The sequence below is a fragment of the Meleagris gallopavo genome, chromosome 1 (assembly GCF_000146605.3).
Source record: "Meleagris gallopavo isolate NT-WF06-2002-E0010 breed Aviagen turkey brand Nicholas breeding stock chromosome 1, Turkey_5.1, whole genome shotgun sequence".
Classification (NCBI taxonomy): Eukaryota; Metazoa; Chordata; class Aves; order Galliformes; family Phasianidae; genus Meleagris; species Meleagris gallopavo.
In genome coordinates this window covers 13032317-13044522 of record NC_015011.2, presented here as the reverse complement: position 1 = coordinate 13044522, position 12206 = coordinate 13032317, and the positions used below count along the sequence as shown (strand labels likewise).

The following is a 12206-nucleotide window of genomic DNA, read 5'->3' as shown; positions in this document are numbered from 1 at the left end:
AACTGTCATTTACTGAGGTCAGTATAATTACTGAGTTATGATTGATACTTCATCCCTGTGAAATGTGTCACACACATTTCAACAGATTGAACATTTTAACAAAGAAGTTTATCTATCCGCTAATCACCATCACAAAAAATCAATCTGAAAAGAAATCCTTTAAAAATATATATATATCCTTTAAAAATATATATATCAACTGCAAGTAATTTGCATTAGAGTGAATTTCAGCTGCTGGGATGGAAGTATATTAACAATTTTATGTTTAGTAACTGTAATTTTTATGTTCTGCTCTCTGCCTTTGTATAGCTAAAAACTGTCACAGTAGTCCAGTTTTTGTCTAGTGAATTTGATAACCCACTTTTCAACACTAGAGTACAGTATCAGCATAATGTAACGAATGTCACTCGTAGGTCAATAGCTGTCCAGTGGCACAGAAATGACCTTACGATGGCATAACCTGAATCTGAATGTATTTTCGTAAATAACATAAAACAAGGACAAACATCCTCCCTCCCAAAAGGCAAATCCAAAACCAGTCTCTGCAAACATCTATTCTTGGAGATTATACGCACACTGAGATTGATCTCATTACTAGTATTTGGAAGACAAAATTACAACCAACTCAAAACTATCATATAAAAAATACCAATGACTTACTGTCGAGTTAAAATCTTCATCAGGGTAGAACTGGACACATTTTAAAGTACTCCTTGATTCCTACAATTAAGAGGATACGTTTTGTAGCTAATAGAAAATTAAGTATATCTCACAGACGAAAAGTGACTGGACAACCCACTGTTCCACATGCACACTTCTTTGCTAACAAATATGTAGAAATTAGGAGACAAAAGAAGACATTAAAAACCACATATAACCCCCCACAATAACACTCTGACAAACTTCCTTCCTGTCCTAGATCATTATCTACCAATCACTTCTAATTGCATGGGCCTTCACTTGAAGCATGTCTCATACACACTCTCTCTCTTTCTCCAGCAGGTTAAAAATACTTTTCCACAGCTACCTATGAGAAAAAAGGAACCATAATCTGGCTTTAGTCAGTTCAAAAAGGGTATCTCAGAAACAAAACCAGGAATATGTTTCACAATCGCAGTTTGCTTCCTGTTATTTCCTAACACACATATTTGGTGGCTAAGAGGTGAGAAAAGCAGATTTCCATGTATGCAGAATACATCAAGTGCAAATAGTTCTTCAGTCAAATTGAAAAGAAAAAAAAAAGTGAGGAACTTGGGCATTTCTAGCCATGAACTTGTTCTCATTTGGACTCAACAAGTCCGTGTACAACATTCTTTCTCAACACGAACTCTGTAGAAAAGAGGGAATACATTCACTGTTTTTTAGTAGATTTAGATCCTTTTGAAGACTTCTTTAAAGCAAAGAAAACTACCAAATTCACCAATCTTTATAGGAACCACTGAGACTATCAGACTCCGTGCTGCACACAAATGGCAGTTAAGGCAAATGTTGCTTTTGATTTGGGTTCTTTGAGAGACTGATAATAAAGACTGCTTAATGAAAGCCCAACTAGCTCTATTATTACCCCATACACTCAAAACTTTGCTGCCATGAAACAGGAAAAAAAAATGGAATGACATTTAGTTCACCTTTGGAACAATGTAGAAGAGTCTTTGTTCTGTCATATCCCACTGTGCCCAAATGAGATCATCTGCAACTCTGACTCTTGGAAGCTGACCTGAGTTCTGAATCACCTAAAAAGAAAGAAAGAACATGAGAGGTCATCAAGCACAGTTCTCTACTGATGACTACACACAGAGTTTGCATTAAAGAGAAAAGCAACAACAGAAGGGCTCAAATACTATGGTGCTTGAAGGGAACATGTCACTTGTTAGTAGCAGCAGAACTACCTTGGCTGTGTGCAAGATGCTCAAGTTCAAGATCAGTTTTCAGAGTATTCCAATTGTCAAATATCCTGAGATATCCTTGACTACAAGAAACTCACTGCTTTTGCTGCGCAAAGTGCATGAAGAAAAACAGATGTCAATCTTCATCAAAGAGAAGGGGTGAAGAGTGAAATACCACAGCCAGTTTAGAACCAGCTACATTAACTGTTCAGGGAAATGGCTTAGCTCTGAAAAGGATTTCAAACTAAAATCTCACTCATGTGACAGAGAGGAGTACTGGTAGCAGAGTACAAGCCAGAATTTTGGACAATTTTTAGGACTGCATGAATTCTCTCTTGAAAGATGGAGAGAGATTTCATGTCATCACAACACAGATTTGTCATTCCACTGTCAACTACCACGCAAAATCCATCTCCTGAAAGCAATGATACACTTTTAGAATACCACAAAAGACTTCAAAATGATGAAAAATCAGGACCTTGATATTTTGCCATCCGAAGACTAGTTTTTCCCCATGAAATGAAACACTGGATTTTATGACGCAATCTGTCACTATACTAGAAGTATGCTGACTAATAATTTAAGCAGAATATCCACGATCAGTTTGCTGAAAACTAACTGATGTTTAAAACATAAAAAAAAAGATTACAGGTGAAAAAAAAAGGTTGAAACACTCACAGTACTTAGTAGTACCTAGTACTACTGTGTTCTAAGGGTTTGTTTTAAATAAATTATTTCCTGGGATATGTGGGCATTCAGAAGGAAAAATTAGGAAGGTGATTTTACAAATGTATTGAATGATTTAAAAAGAAATATATACAATTTCTTCTTCCAAATTCTAACATCCTGACAAGTTGAGATCAACAGCAACAAAAAACCCTAACTTTCCTCACAAATTACTTGTTACATAGTTTTTTTAAATCAGCTTTGTGGTTAGAGGAATACACTGTCAATACAATTACAAAAATAATCAGCTAGAATTACAGGACAGACCCTTGAACTGTCAATTAAAGCAAAATAAAAACCCTCAAACTCCAAGATTTTTCAAGACTTACCACTCTGTGTTCTTCTTCTGCAACAACGTCGATATCAAATTGTTCAATGTCTTTAAAACAACACAAAACATTTAAAGTTAAAGCCATTCATTTTCATATGTTTTTATATAGTTAATTAATCTAATCTGTTGGAACCTATAGATGACATCTAGGTTAGCAGCAAAGATGGGTTTTTCCAAAAAGACAGGAAAAGCCATCTCATTCTTTGATATGAGGGAAAGGTAAGAGGGAGGAACTGCCTTTTGCAAGTGTCCCCCTCTATCCACTCACTTTCATCAGAGTGAAGTTCCCACTAGATTAGGCTGAACACACACAGTTATAGCTGGATCCAAGGTGCTTTTGTCCCATTCTTATCCCCTCTGTTATGCTATTAAATCATAAACCATCTGTCATAATGAACCGGGCTGCTCTGAATTTATACAAACAGCTACAAAAGTCTAATTCAGCTTTTCTAAAAATTAAGATGACCGATGAATGCACGAACTAAGGGGAAAAAAATGCAAAGTTGGCCATTCTGCTAACACTGGAAAAAAGCCTCAGTGAAGCACACAGGTTTTGAAAGACATTCAGGATACCGAGAATGGTTTTCTTCTCATTGTTTTTTTTTCCCCTCAATAAAAGGTTATGAAAAAATAATCCATGATGATCACACTGAAGTAAAAAAATGACAACGTATTCTCAAAATGTTAACTCACATTTATCTTCTGAAACGAGCAAAAGATGACTTTCTGTAGAAGTATTTCTGCCATCCACTGGATAAAGAAACTACACAGGAAGATTTACAGAAGTAAGTAAATAACCAAAGTTGTTTCCAACACTCATCTACAATATCTATTTAGCCAAATAGTTACATAGTTTAAATAAAGCCAAGCACATGCATGATATTCAATTAATAAGAAGATCTAGTATTACAGACTACAAGTTATCAATCACTATTATTGAAGGCGTAGGTGGATTGCAGAGAGAGTTAAAAAAAAGGTAGGCTTCATGTTAAGAGAAATGTTTGAAATAGAACATTTTATGATGTTTCTCATCTTCTCAAATTTCTGAAAACACTGGCACACACTCTCTGTAACAGTTCCAAGAAACATGAGACATTTCTGCACTCAATCACTTTTGCACAGTGAATTACTAAAGTTTGTATTTCGATTATTTGAATGATTTACCTGCACTCGAACGCAGCTGTCCACAGCCTTTAGGACTCTCACATTATTAACGGGATGAATTTCAATCAGCAAGGTTAAATACTTGGACACTGCAAAAAGGACGTTTTAGATAACTGTCTTTTCTTACAATACAAAGTTGTATTGCTAACGGAGAAAAAAAAGGAAAAAATACCTCTAACAGTTTAAAACAATGCACTTGCAGTACCTGACTGTAACAGCTGAGTCACTCTTTCTTCCTCTGTATACTGACGGAAGCTGACTGCTAAGCAAGAGAAAAAACACAGCATGTTTGCTATTAATGTTACTGAGCATTCTTGGAGAACAAATATTCCAAAACTTCTACCAAATAAATAAATAAATAAATAATCTGTATTTTAAGGACCAGTTTAAGGTCCTTAAAAGGAGCTCCACTACATGTAGGAGGCATATATAAATGCAAGTGAGGGAAGTAAGCAAAGGGTATTTTACATTTTTCTTTCAATAAAACAGCAAAACCAACAGCTGTACTGATTGTACATCAACTACATTCTTTGGTGATGCATCCATTCAAATGCACAGACTGCTGTGAGCAACATATGGCTCAAAAAATATGGCTCAAAACTAGACTGACATAATTCAAGACACAGATACAACATACTACTAAACTAAATTATCTTTGCCATGTCAAAAAAAAATGATGAAACATACTTACCCAATAATGTCCTTTCACTGTTGATTGAACAACTGATTATGCGCAGATCTTTCTCAAACGTATAGAGATGCTACAGAGAAGTACATGAATGATAAATTATATATTAACTATATCAAGAAAAGTTTTTAATTACTCCTCCCTGGGAAAACACTACTGACCAGTTCTTTTTTTTTTTAATTTCAGAACCAAATAATTCCAAGGCCAGAAAAACCATATTTTAAGCCTCAATTGTACCACTTCTCCTCATTTGTTTGTTTCTTACTAGCTCTTCTGAGCTCCGTGTTGTCACTGGAGCTGCACAGCAAACTAACAGCAATATGAAACTTCAACCATTTGCAAAGGACCGTCATCATGGTTCCAGCCACAGAACTGTGGTACCTTCCATTTTAGAACCATAAATAGAAGCACCAGAGAGACTGAAGAGGTACGCATAACAAAACAGAAGAACATTTATTTTTAAGGACATGTGCTCAGAGAGAAAAGAGGTCTTCAATTAGTTGTACAGAAACAAAGACTCAAGGCACGACACAGTACTGCTCCCAAGTCATCCAGAGGTTCTTTACTTTTAATAGCACTCAGTAAAATTTGAGAACCTTCCCGTTCTCTCCTCTGTTTCAAACAAACCTATAATTCCTTATGGACATAACATACTGTATTGTAAGGCATCAAAACCTAAAATGCTACAGCGCTGTCCTTACCAGGCAGAAGTATTGGACTCACCTCATTTTCTTTAGTTTGAAGGTCATACAATCCAATATGGGTACTCTTCTGATTTCCCTATGGATGAAAACAAATCAACACTGCCAATGCATATACAAATTTAAACACAATCTTTGATAACTTTTTTTTTCCTATCCTCTCTCCTCTTTTTTCTCCCTTTCACTGACACACATCCACTTACACTTCCCTTGATACCTAATTATCTCATTCCAACAAGAGGAGGTGAGAACAATTTTTTTCTTTTTCTGATTGAGAATTAATACACGGGGCAAAGCTGAAACACAGCCAATCCACTGCCAACAAGCTGTGCTATATGCCATGTGTCCCTCTCTCAATTTGGTTCTCAGTTGTTTTTAGTTATAGGCAGTATGGGAAGGAAGAGATAACTCTAAGAACAAAAGGGGATCACAGAATGCTTGAGTTAGAAGGGAACTTAAAGATGAGGTGTGCCCATGCTGTGTCAACATACTTGGTATTTAAAAAGTGCATCTGAGATCACAGAACCCAAAGCCCTGAGAGCAGCACCAATCACACAGCCAACCATTCACCTGAAATTATGCTGGCCCCAGGAAGCCTGCAGGCTGGGAATCCAAACCTCACTGCTCCAAAATGGAGCACAGAAACATCATCACACAACAGCTTCCAGTGACCTCACTGCAGGCTGGAAAAAGGATTTCAGCTCTGCCTTAAGAAACAATTATTTGAAGGTCAAATATATTTCATGAGTGCAAATTACACCGCTAGCCTGCTGCTTATTGATAAAAACATACAATGATTTTTTTTTTGTTTTGGATATTCCTAAAGCTTTACAGAAGACAACTTTCTTCCTGGTACATTTTACTATGCTTTAAATTTTCAAACTACATTTTAATTTAAAAAAATTCACTTCTGCCCTACAGTATACATTTCATTTCAAACGAAGCTGAAATTCACTTGCATGCTGTAGGTACATGCGCTAAACTGAAATGACATCCATCCACATAGCCTTGTACTCAAACAGTAAACATCTTTGTTTTTAACTGCTGCTTGAGGAGTGGGTGGAGAGAGTAGAAACCTATGGTTATTTACAAAGCATCTGGCTTTGTGATGTTAAAACAAAAGTGTGAGTATTCTCTTTCTCAAAGGTCTATTTGCAAGTATCTCATTACTGCTGTGGCAATGACAAAATTCTCTGACTTCTAATTTAAACAAGGAAAACAAAATGTCTTTATGTTAAGATGCAAGCCTCATGCCTACTAACTTAATATCAAGCAAATGATTTCACAAACAGTCATTCTTTCCAAAAGTGTCTGAAACTCTTACCCACAGTACTTAGCTACTGAAAAATACACTTTACAAGATTGGTAGCAGCACTGTCAGTGCCCATTTCTGTGCATAAGCTAATACACTTGCCATCAGCTTCTCTGCAAAGATTCTTGCTACAGCTTTGCAAAACAGAAGCATATCTGTTAAAAATATCTTCCTTTAAGCCAACCCTCAGTGTAAGGAAAGACAGACACTTTAAATCTACGGTATTGTGCAATACTCCAAAACATGCTTGACATAAAGCTCATTCTCCACCTATTCCTGGTTTTAGGGGAATGCAGTTGGTTTTCTTCTATTTGGTAAAGGCTGTTTTCCATTTGTGTTTATTAGGGAACAAGCCAGCTTTGCTTAGTTTACATCCTTGCGTGTGCACTGTCCTCACCAACAACATCACTGATAAAGTTTGCTGCTACAAAACCTAGAGGAAAGAATCACTTATAGCTGTTCTTGCAACAGTGGTAGCTCATGACTTATAAATAGTTTACAGAGAAAGGGGGAAGAGAGAGAAAAAGAGAGAGGTTGAACTTCATTCAGGAACTGCAGTTGGTTGTAGTTGTAGTTACAGTAATAATGATTTCTCCAAAGTAAGTTTAAGGAAACAAATAGTAAAGGCAGTCTGTTTTCTCCAAGTAAGCATTCTAGTTTGATGACACTCATTAATAGAACAAAACAGCCAAGTGCAATCAATAGTTATCACTTAGAAAAGCCTGTAACAATCTAAAAGAAGTGTCAAACTGGGGCCTAGAACTACTCCTTGTTCACAAAGATGCATACACCAACACTCTTTTCCTTTCTTTATAAATATGAACAGATACTCCTTCTAAAAGGTAAACTCCAGAAGCATAGAAGTGCATGCATACATTATCAATGGACTGTATCAGTAAAGAAAACAACTGGATTGAATCCTTGTTAATAGTAAAGAGTGAAAACACAAACGTGGCCACACAGCCCCACCGACACCTGTCTTTTGGTTTTCTCTCATGAAGAGACTCTTTAGAAATACCATTCTAATCTTGAAACAAAAAGATCAGCCCCAGTATTTCAGTCCTGCTTTAGAGTATCACCATCCCAAGGTGCTCCTGCAGCTAATTTAAGAGAGCACAGGCATCAGAGAAGGCTCAGCGTTAATAGCTCAGCTCCCTGTCTGTTCCACTCCCAACCCCTTCCCAGTAGAGGAAGAACCTAGCTGCTGGTTCTTCTGCCAGCTGATTCACCCAAGAAGAGAAAGATCTGACTACTTTGTAGCAGTAAAAGAACAGGAAAAGAAGCAAAGTGGCATCTCCTTCTGGCTGATGTGTGAGTGGTAACAACTGCACTTCACTACCTTCAGCTCTGGGACTTTCTCATCCAACCACGCACATCACACCAGCTGCAGAGATCCCTTTATTCCTCAGATCAGGAAGCCACAGCAAACATGTCTGTAACTCCTTGTGTGGACTTCATTTCCAGATTCAGGGAACTAAGTTTACACATTTGAATCTTCCACCGCATCTCTGGCACTTCAGTCAGTGGAGCCTAGTGAATATTTGTCTGCCTCCTCCACTTTGTTCAGCTTCTCCCAAAGACTGTGGGAGATGGGATGCTACAGGTGGCCATTTCTCTAAATTCCAGCTTCTGGCATATCTGCACCAACTACAATAGCAGCTCAAACATCTAGCATGCAAGCAGACATCCATGCTGAGATGGGGTGTCCAGCTACATCTCACCCTTTTCACCAGCTGCAAAAGCCCAAACAACACTCAAGGCAGTTGGACTCTTCTGTCAAAAGACCAAGAAAGGAAGCAGTCACTCAAAGCTTAGTGTGAGATTCCACTGGGACTGGAAAGCAGCAACATCACACATATGCAGGTCTCCTGTAGAGAGCTAGATGGATCTGTTTCATTAAATCTTTATAGAACTTCAAGCAATGCAAAACTTGATACTTTCTTCAGTATTGTTTTTATGATTACTGTTGTCTTACAGATTTTCCTCCCTCTGCTTGTACTAAAGGAAACAGCCACCCACAGTTAAAGTCTGTTATACCTTGATGAAGGCCTCACCTCTTCCCTTAACCCTAGGTAAGCTGGAGAGTTGATAGAGAGGGGAATGAAAAGCAGCTCTATTCTGCTGGAGCCTGCTGTCTCCACTTCATGCTTTCCAAGAGCCAAGACCCTACAGAATCCACTCGAGTTTTCAGATTGCTCTGAGCTGCACAGCAAAGAACCACAGCTTGTCTCCTCAAAGGGAAACCTTCCCAAACCATTCAGAAATTTCTTGGAACTACACAAGTTTCAACCTGATATGAAAAGGACAGCTCTAGTACTTCAATACATTGAATAAGCTAAGGTGACTTGAGCCTACACGCAATGAAGTGCATCTTAAAGCAACAAAAAGGTAGTAGCAGAGTTAGAGTTACAAATATGGCATCTTCACATACACATTGGTACGACTGAATATTTAGTTGAAGCAGTCCATATGAATCTAGCAGCCAGACTTCCCTAAGAAAATCTCAGGGTGAAAGAACATGCTGCTTAGGAAGAGTTTATCTGTTATGGAAATGGTTTTTCATTCAAGGAGAGATTCTGGACCCAAAAAAATCAACTGCCTTACTCTCCACTTCATTACTCTTAATGTTTGTCTGAAGTGGAGATGGGTATTTTCCCATTGCCCAAACGTCCAAGCTGCAACCTAAGTTTTCATGTTCTAGTTCTTTTTGCAAGAAAAATAAATAAATTAATGCAAGGACTCCAGGAAGTACAGGCAAATACACAGTAATATTCTCAGAAATACTTTCACAAAGCTCTGAGACAGACTTACCTTCCAGGTATAAATAATTTTTCCATTTCTTTCAACATTTACAATGTAAAGTGCTGATGAATTCTCTGAAGTATCTGAAATTATAACAAAAGGCACAAGATTGTCACTTTAGTTCCTCATACACAGACAGTTTTAAGCAAAGATACCAGGTACATTTTACATATGTGTATTTATACATGCCAGAAACTACTACCTTTTGAAAAAAACAGATCAAATAGATATTATGCTGTGATTTAACTCTCAAACTTCAAAACAAAAGGTCCTCAGAACACTACACAGAGATAGATGGAGCATGAGGAAAAGTGTCAGCTGCTCCAGCTCCCTAAGGAATGCTTAGAAATAAACAATGCCTTCAGAGATCAGCTCTACAACAAAAACAAGAGCCACAACATTAAACTGTATGTACATGCAATATATTTACAGGTACAAGAGAATTAAGCAATGCAGAAAGGAAAACACTGGAGGACAAAAAAAAAAAGATATAGCACAGATGATATTCTTTGTATTCTTTGTATTCTAATCACAGTAATCACCAAAAGTGTATTTATCTTGGATGGAACTTATATTTAAAGAAGAAATTTTGCTCTTATAAAGCTTGAGAGCTGCATGATTGGCCTTGATTTTAAGATAAAGGTAATGTGTAAATATGAACAAGAAGAATTCTCTGCAACTCTAGGCAAGCATTACTTTGCAGTTACCACAAAGCCTTGACTGGAGAAAGCAGTGCGAAACTTAGTTTCACAAGCCTAATACTATGAACCTTGCTACTGCAGATTGTGGTGGTAAGAAAAAAACTGTTCAGAAACATTATCAGAGGTGAATAATTTTGATGTGGGAGGACAGAGAAAATCCTCAGCCTATATTTAACAATATATCACTTTCTACTGGCTTGGTGTTTGATACAAATTGCACATCGCCGTAATATACGTGGGAATGTGTAACCAAAGGAGAAGTGGCAATGATCCCCAGCTTGGGAAATTCCTGCAGTAAAGTTTTGCATGCAGAATTACAATTTCTTCCTCATCTCACAGCTTCACCAAGCAGATGAAGGGCTGCAAACAAAGCCAACCCAACCTGCCTGCCCAGCAAACAACTCTTATCAACATGCTCAAGACAACCTGTTTTGATTTCCTGAAAGCCATTATATGGAAATCATACAAAAATGAGTGGAATTAAGAGAGCTGGGCTGGTTCTCTTCACCTACCACTCCCCTCCCTTGATCGCAGCTACTCCCAGCTCTCACGCCATTAGAAATTCTCATATGCTATCACAGGGCTTTCAAGTCTTCGGGAAATGAAACAGTAAAGACAGAGAACTGAAATATCTGAAATCACTGACACAGAGGCACCAGGACACCTAAAAATGGCTTGCTTTCTGCGAATAGGTATTTCTCTGATGTTTAAAGTAATCTTTAAAGATTCCCACCTCCCATGTACACATTCCTAATACATCAGCATCACATTCAGAGGAAAGAAAGAGTATACACAAACAGAAGTTAACATGCAATGCAGAAATCACAGAATCACAGAATTGTAGGGGTTGGAAGGGACCTCTAGAGATCATCGAGACCAACCCCCCAAATGTTAGTATTGTGTCAGACAATACTGCCTTTCAATCCAAATTCTGATTCTGTGTTATCAGGTGCATTTATTGAACAAAAAGTCTGTCACTTTCCCAAGCACAGGTGTACACCTTCCTGCTACTTCCACAATGAACACAGAGATTAATTGATTACACGGGTTTTCAGAATTTTACCTCAAAACCCTCAAAACCCTCTGGGGGGAAACCCTATACCTCGCAGCTCCTCAGTAAACTTTCTAGTGTACATGAAATAAATGCTAACAGATTTTGTCACTGCAGCGTGGGAAGCACTTTGGTTTATGAAGCCAAAGGAGTGATACGCTCTGACTTACAGCCACACAGGTTTTCTGTGGGACAGCAGACCTCTAAAGAGGAAGGTAGGTTAGTTAACTAAAAACAACCAGGGAACGTGGTCACAGTGCACAACCAGCCCGTGTTCCTACTACAGCCACGGTTGTTGTGCTGTTCAAATCTACGTTCAGACAAAGGCTTTCAGCAGTTTCAGAAAAACAGAACTCGACCAGCTTCCTTGCAGACAGATGAGAACCAGGAGCACAATAGCGATACCACAGGACCACCAACACGGCACAGTCACTCTGTTTCCAATCACCTGCTCTTGCCCGATTTTAATTAGCACTTATTTAGCACACACACAGAAGTGGAGTTTTGGCTGTTTATTTCGGTTAGGTGGTTTGTTTGTTTGTTTGTTTGTTTGGTGTGTGTGTGTGTGTGTGTGTGTGTGTGTGTATGGCACATTAAAATTCCTTTAGGAACAAAGAGAAAAAAAGTGCCACGCGTGAAGAAGCAAACGATGTGCGAGGAGCACCACAAGTTCCTTCGGACGTGAGAAGTGCCTCGAGGGCACCCTGGGCCGCACTGACCGAGGGCAGAGCCCCACACAGACAGACATACACAGACACACACACAGCGGCAGGGTCAGCCCGCAGAGCTCGGGGCGGCACAGCCCCACACAGCAGCAGGACAGGCGGGCTCAGCCTGCGCAGCT

General features: G+C 38.4%; 1 protein-coding gene across 1 annotated transcript in view; it reads right to left on the bottom strand.

Annotated features, from left to right (window-relative positions):
* LOC104909346 (gamma-secretase-activating protein-like) overlaps nucleotides 1-10867 on the bottom strand; it is an 11667-nt gene extending 800 nt beyond the window's left edge. The window contains exons 1-10 of the mRNA XM_019611132.1: nucleotides 10863-10867; nucleotides 9620-9725; nucleotides 5519-5575; nucleotides 4799-4868; nucleotides 4313-4369; nucleotides 4108-4196; nucleotides 3637-3706; nucleotides 2942-2991; nucleotides 1629-1733; nucleotides 661-720 (exon numbers count right to left, since the gene is read on the bottom strand). Of these exons, the coding sequence (XP_019466677.1) occupies nucleotides 661-720; nucleotides 1629-1733; nucleotides 2942-2991; nucleotides 3637-3706; nucleotides 4108-4196; nucleotides 4313-4369; nucleotides 4799-4868; nucleotides 5519-5575; nucleotides 9620-9725; nucleotides 10863-10867 (669 nt within the window). The remainder of the gene's footprint in view (nucleotides 1-660; nucleotides 721-1628; nucleotides 1734-2941; nucleotides 2992-3636; nucleotides 3707-4107; nucleotides 4197-4312; nucleotides 4370-4798; nucleotides 4869-5518; nucleotides 5576-9619; nucleotides 9726-10862) is intronic.
* Nucleotides 10868-12206: the final 1339 nt, after the last annotated feature.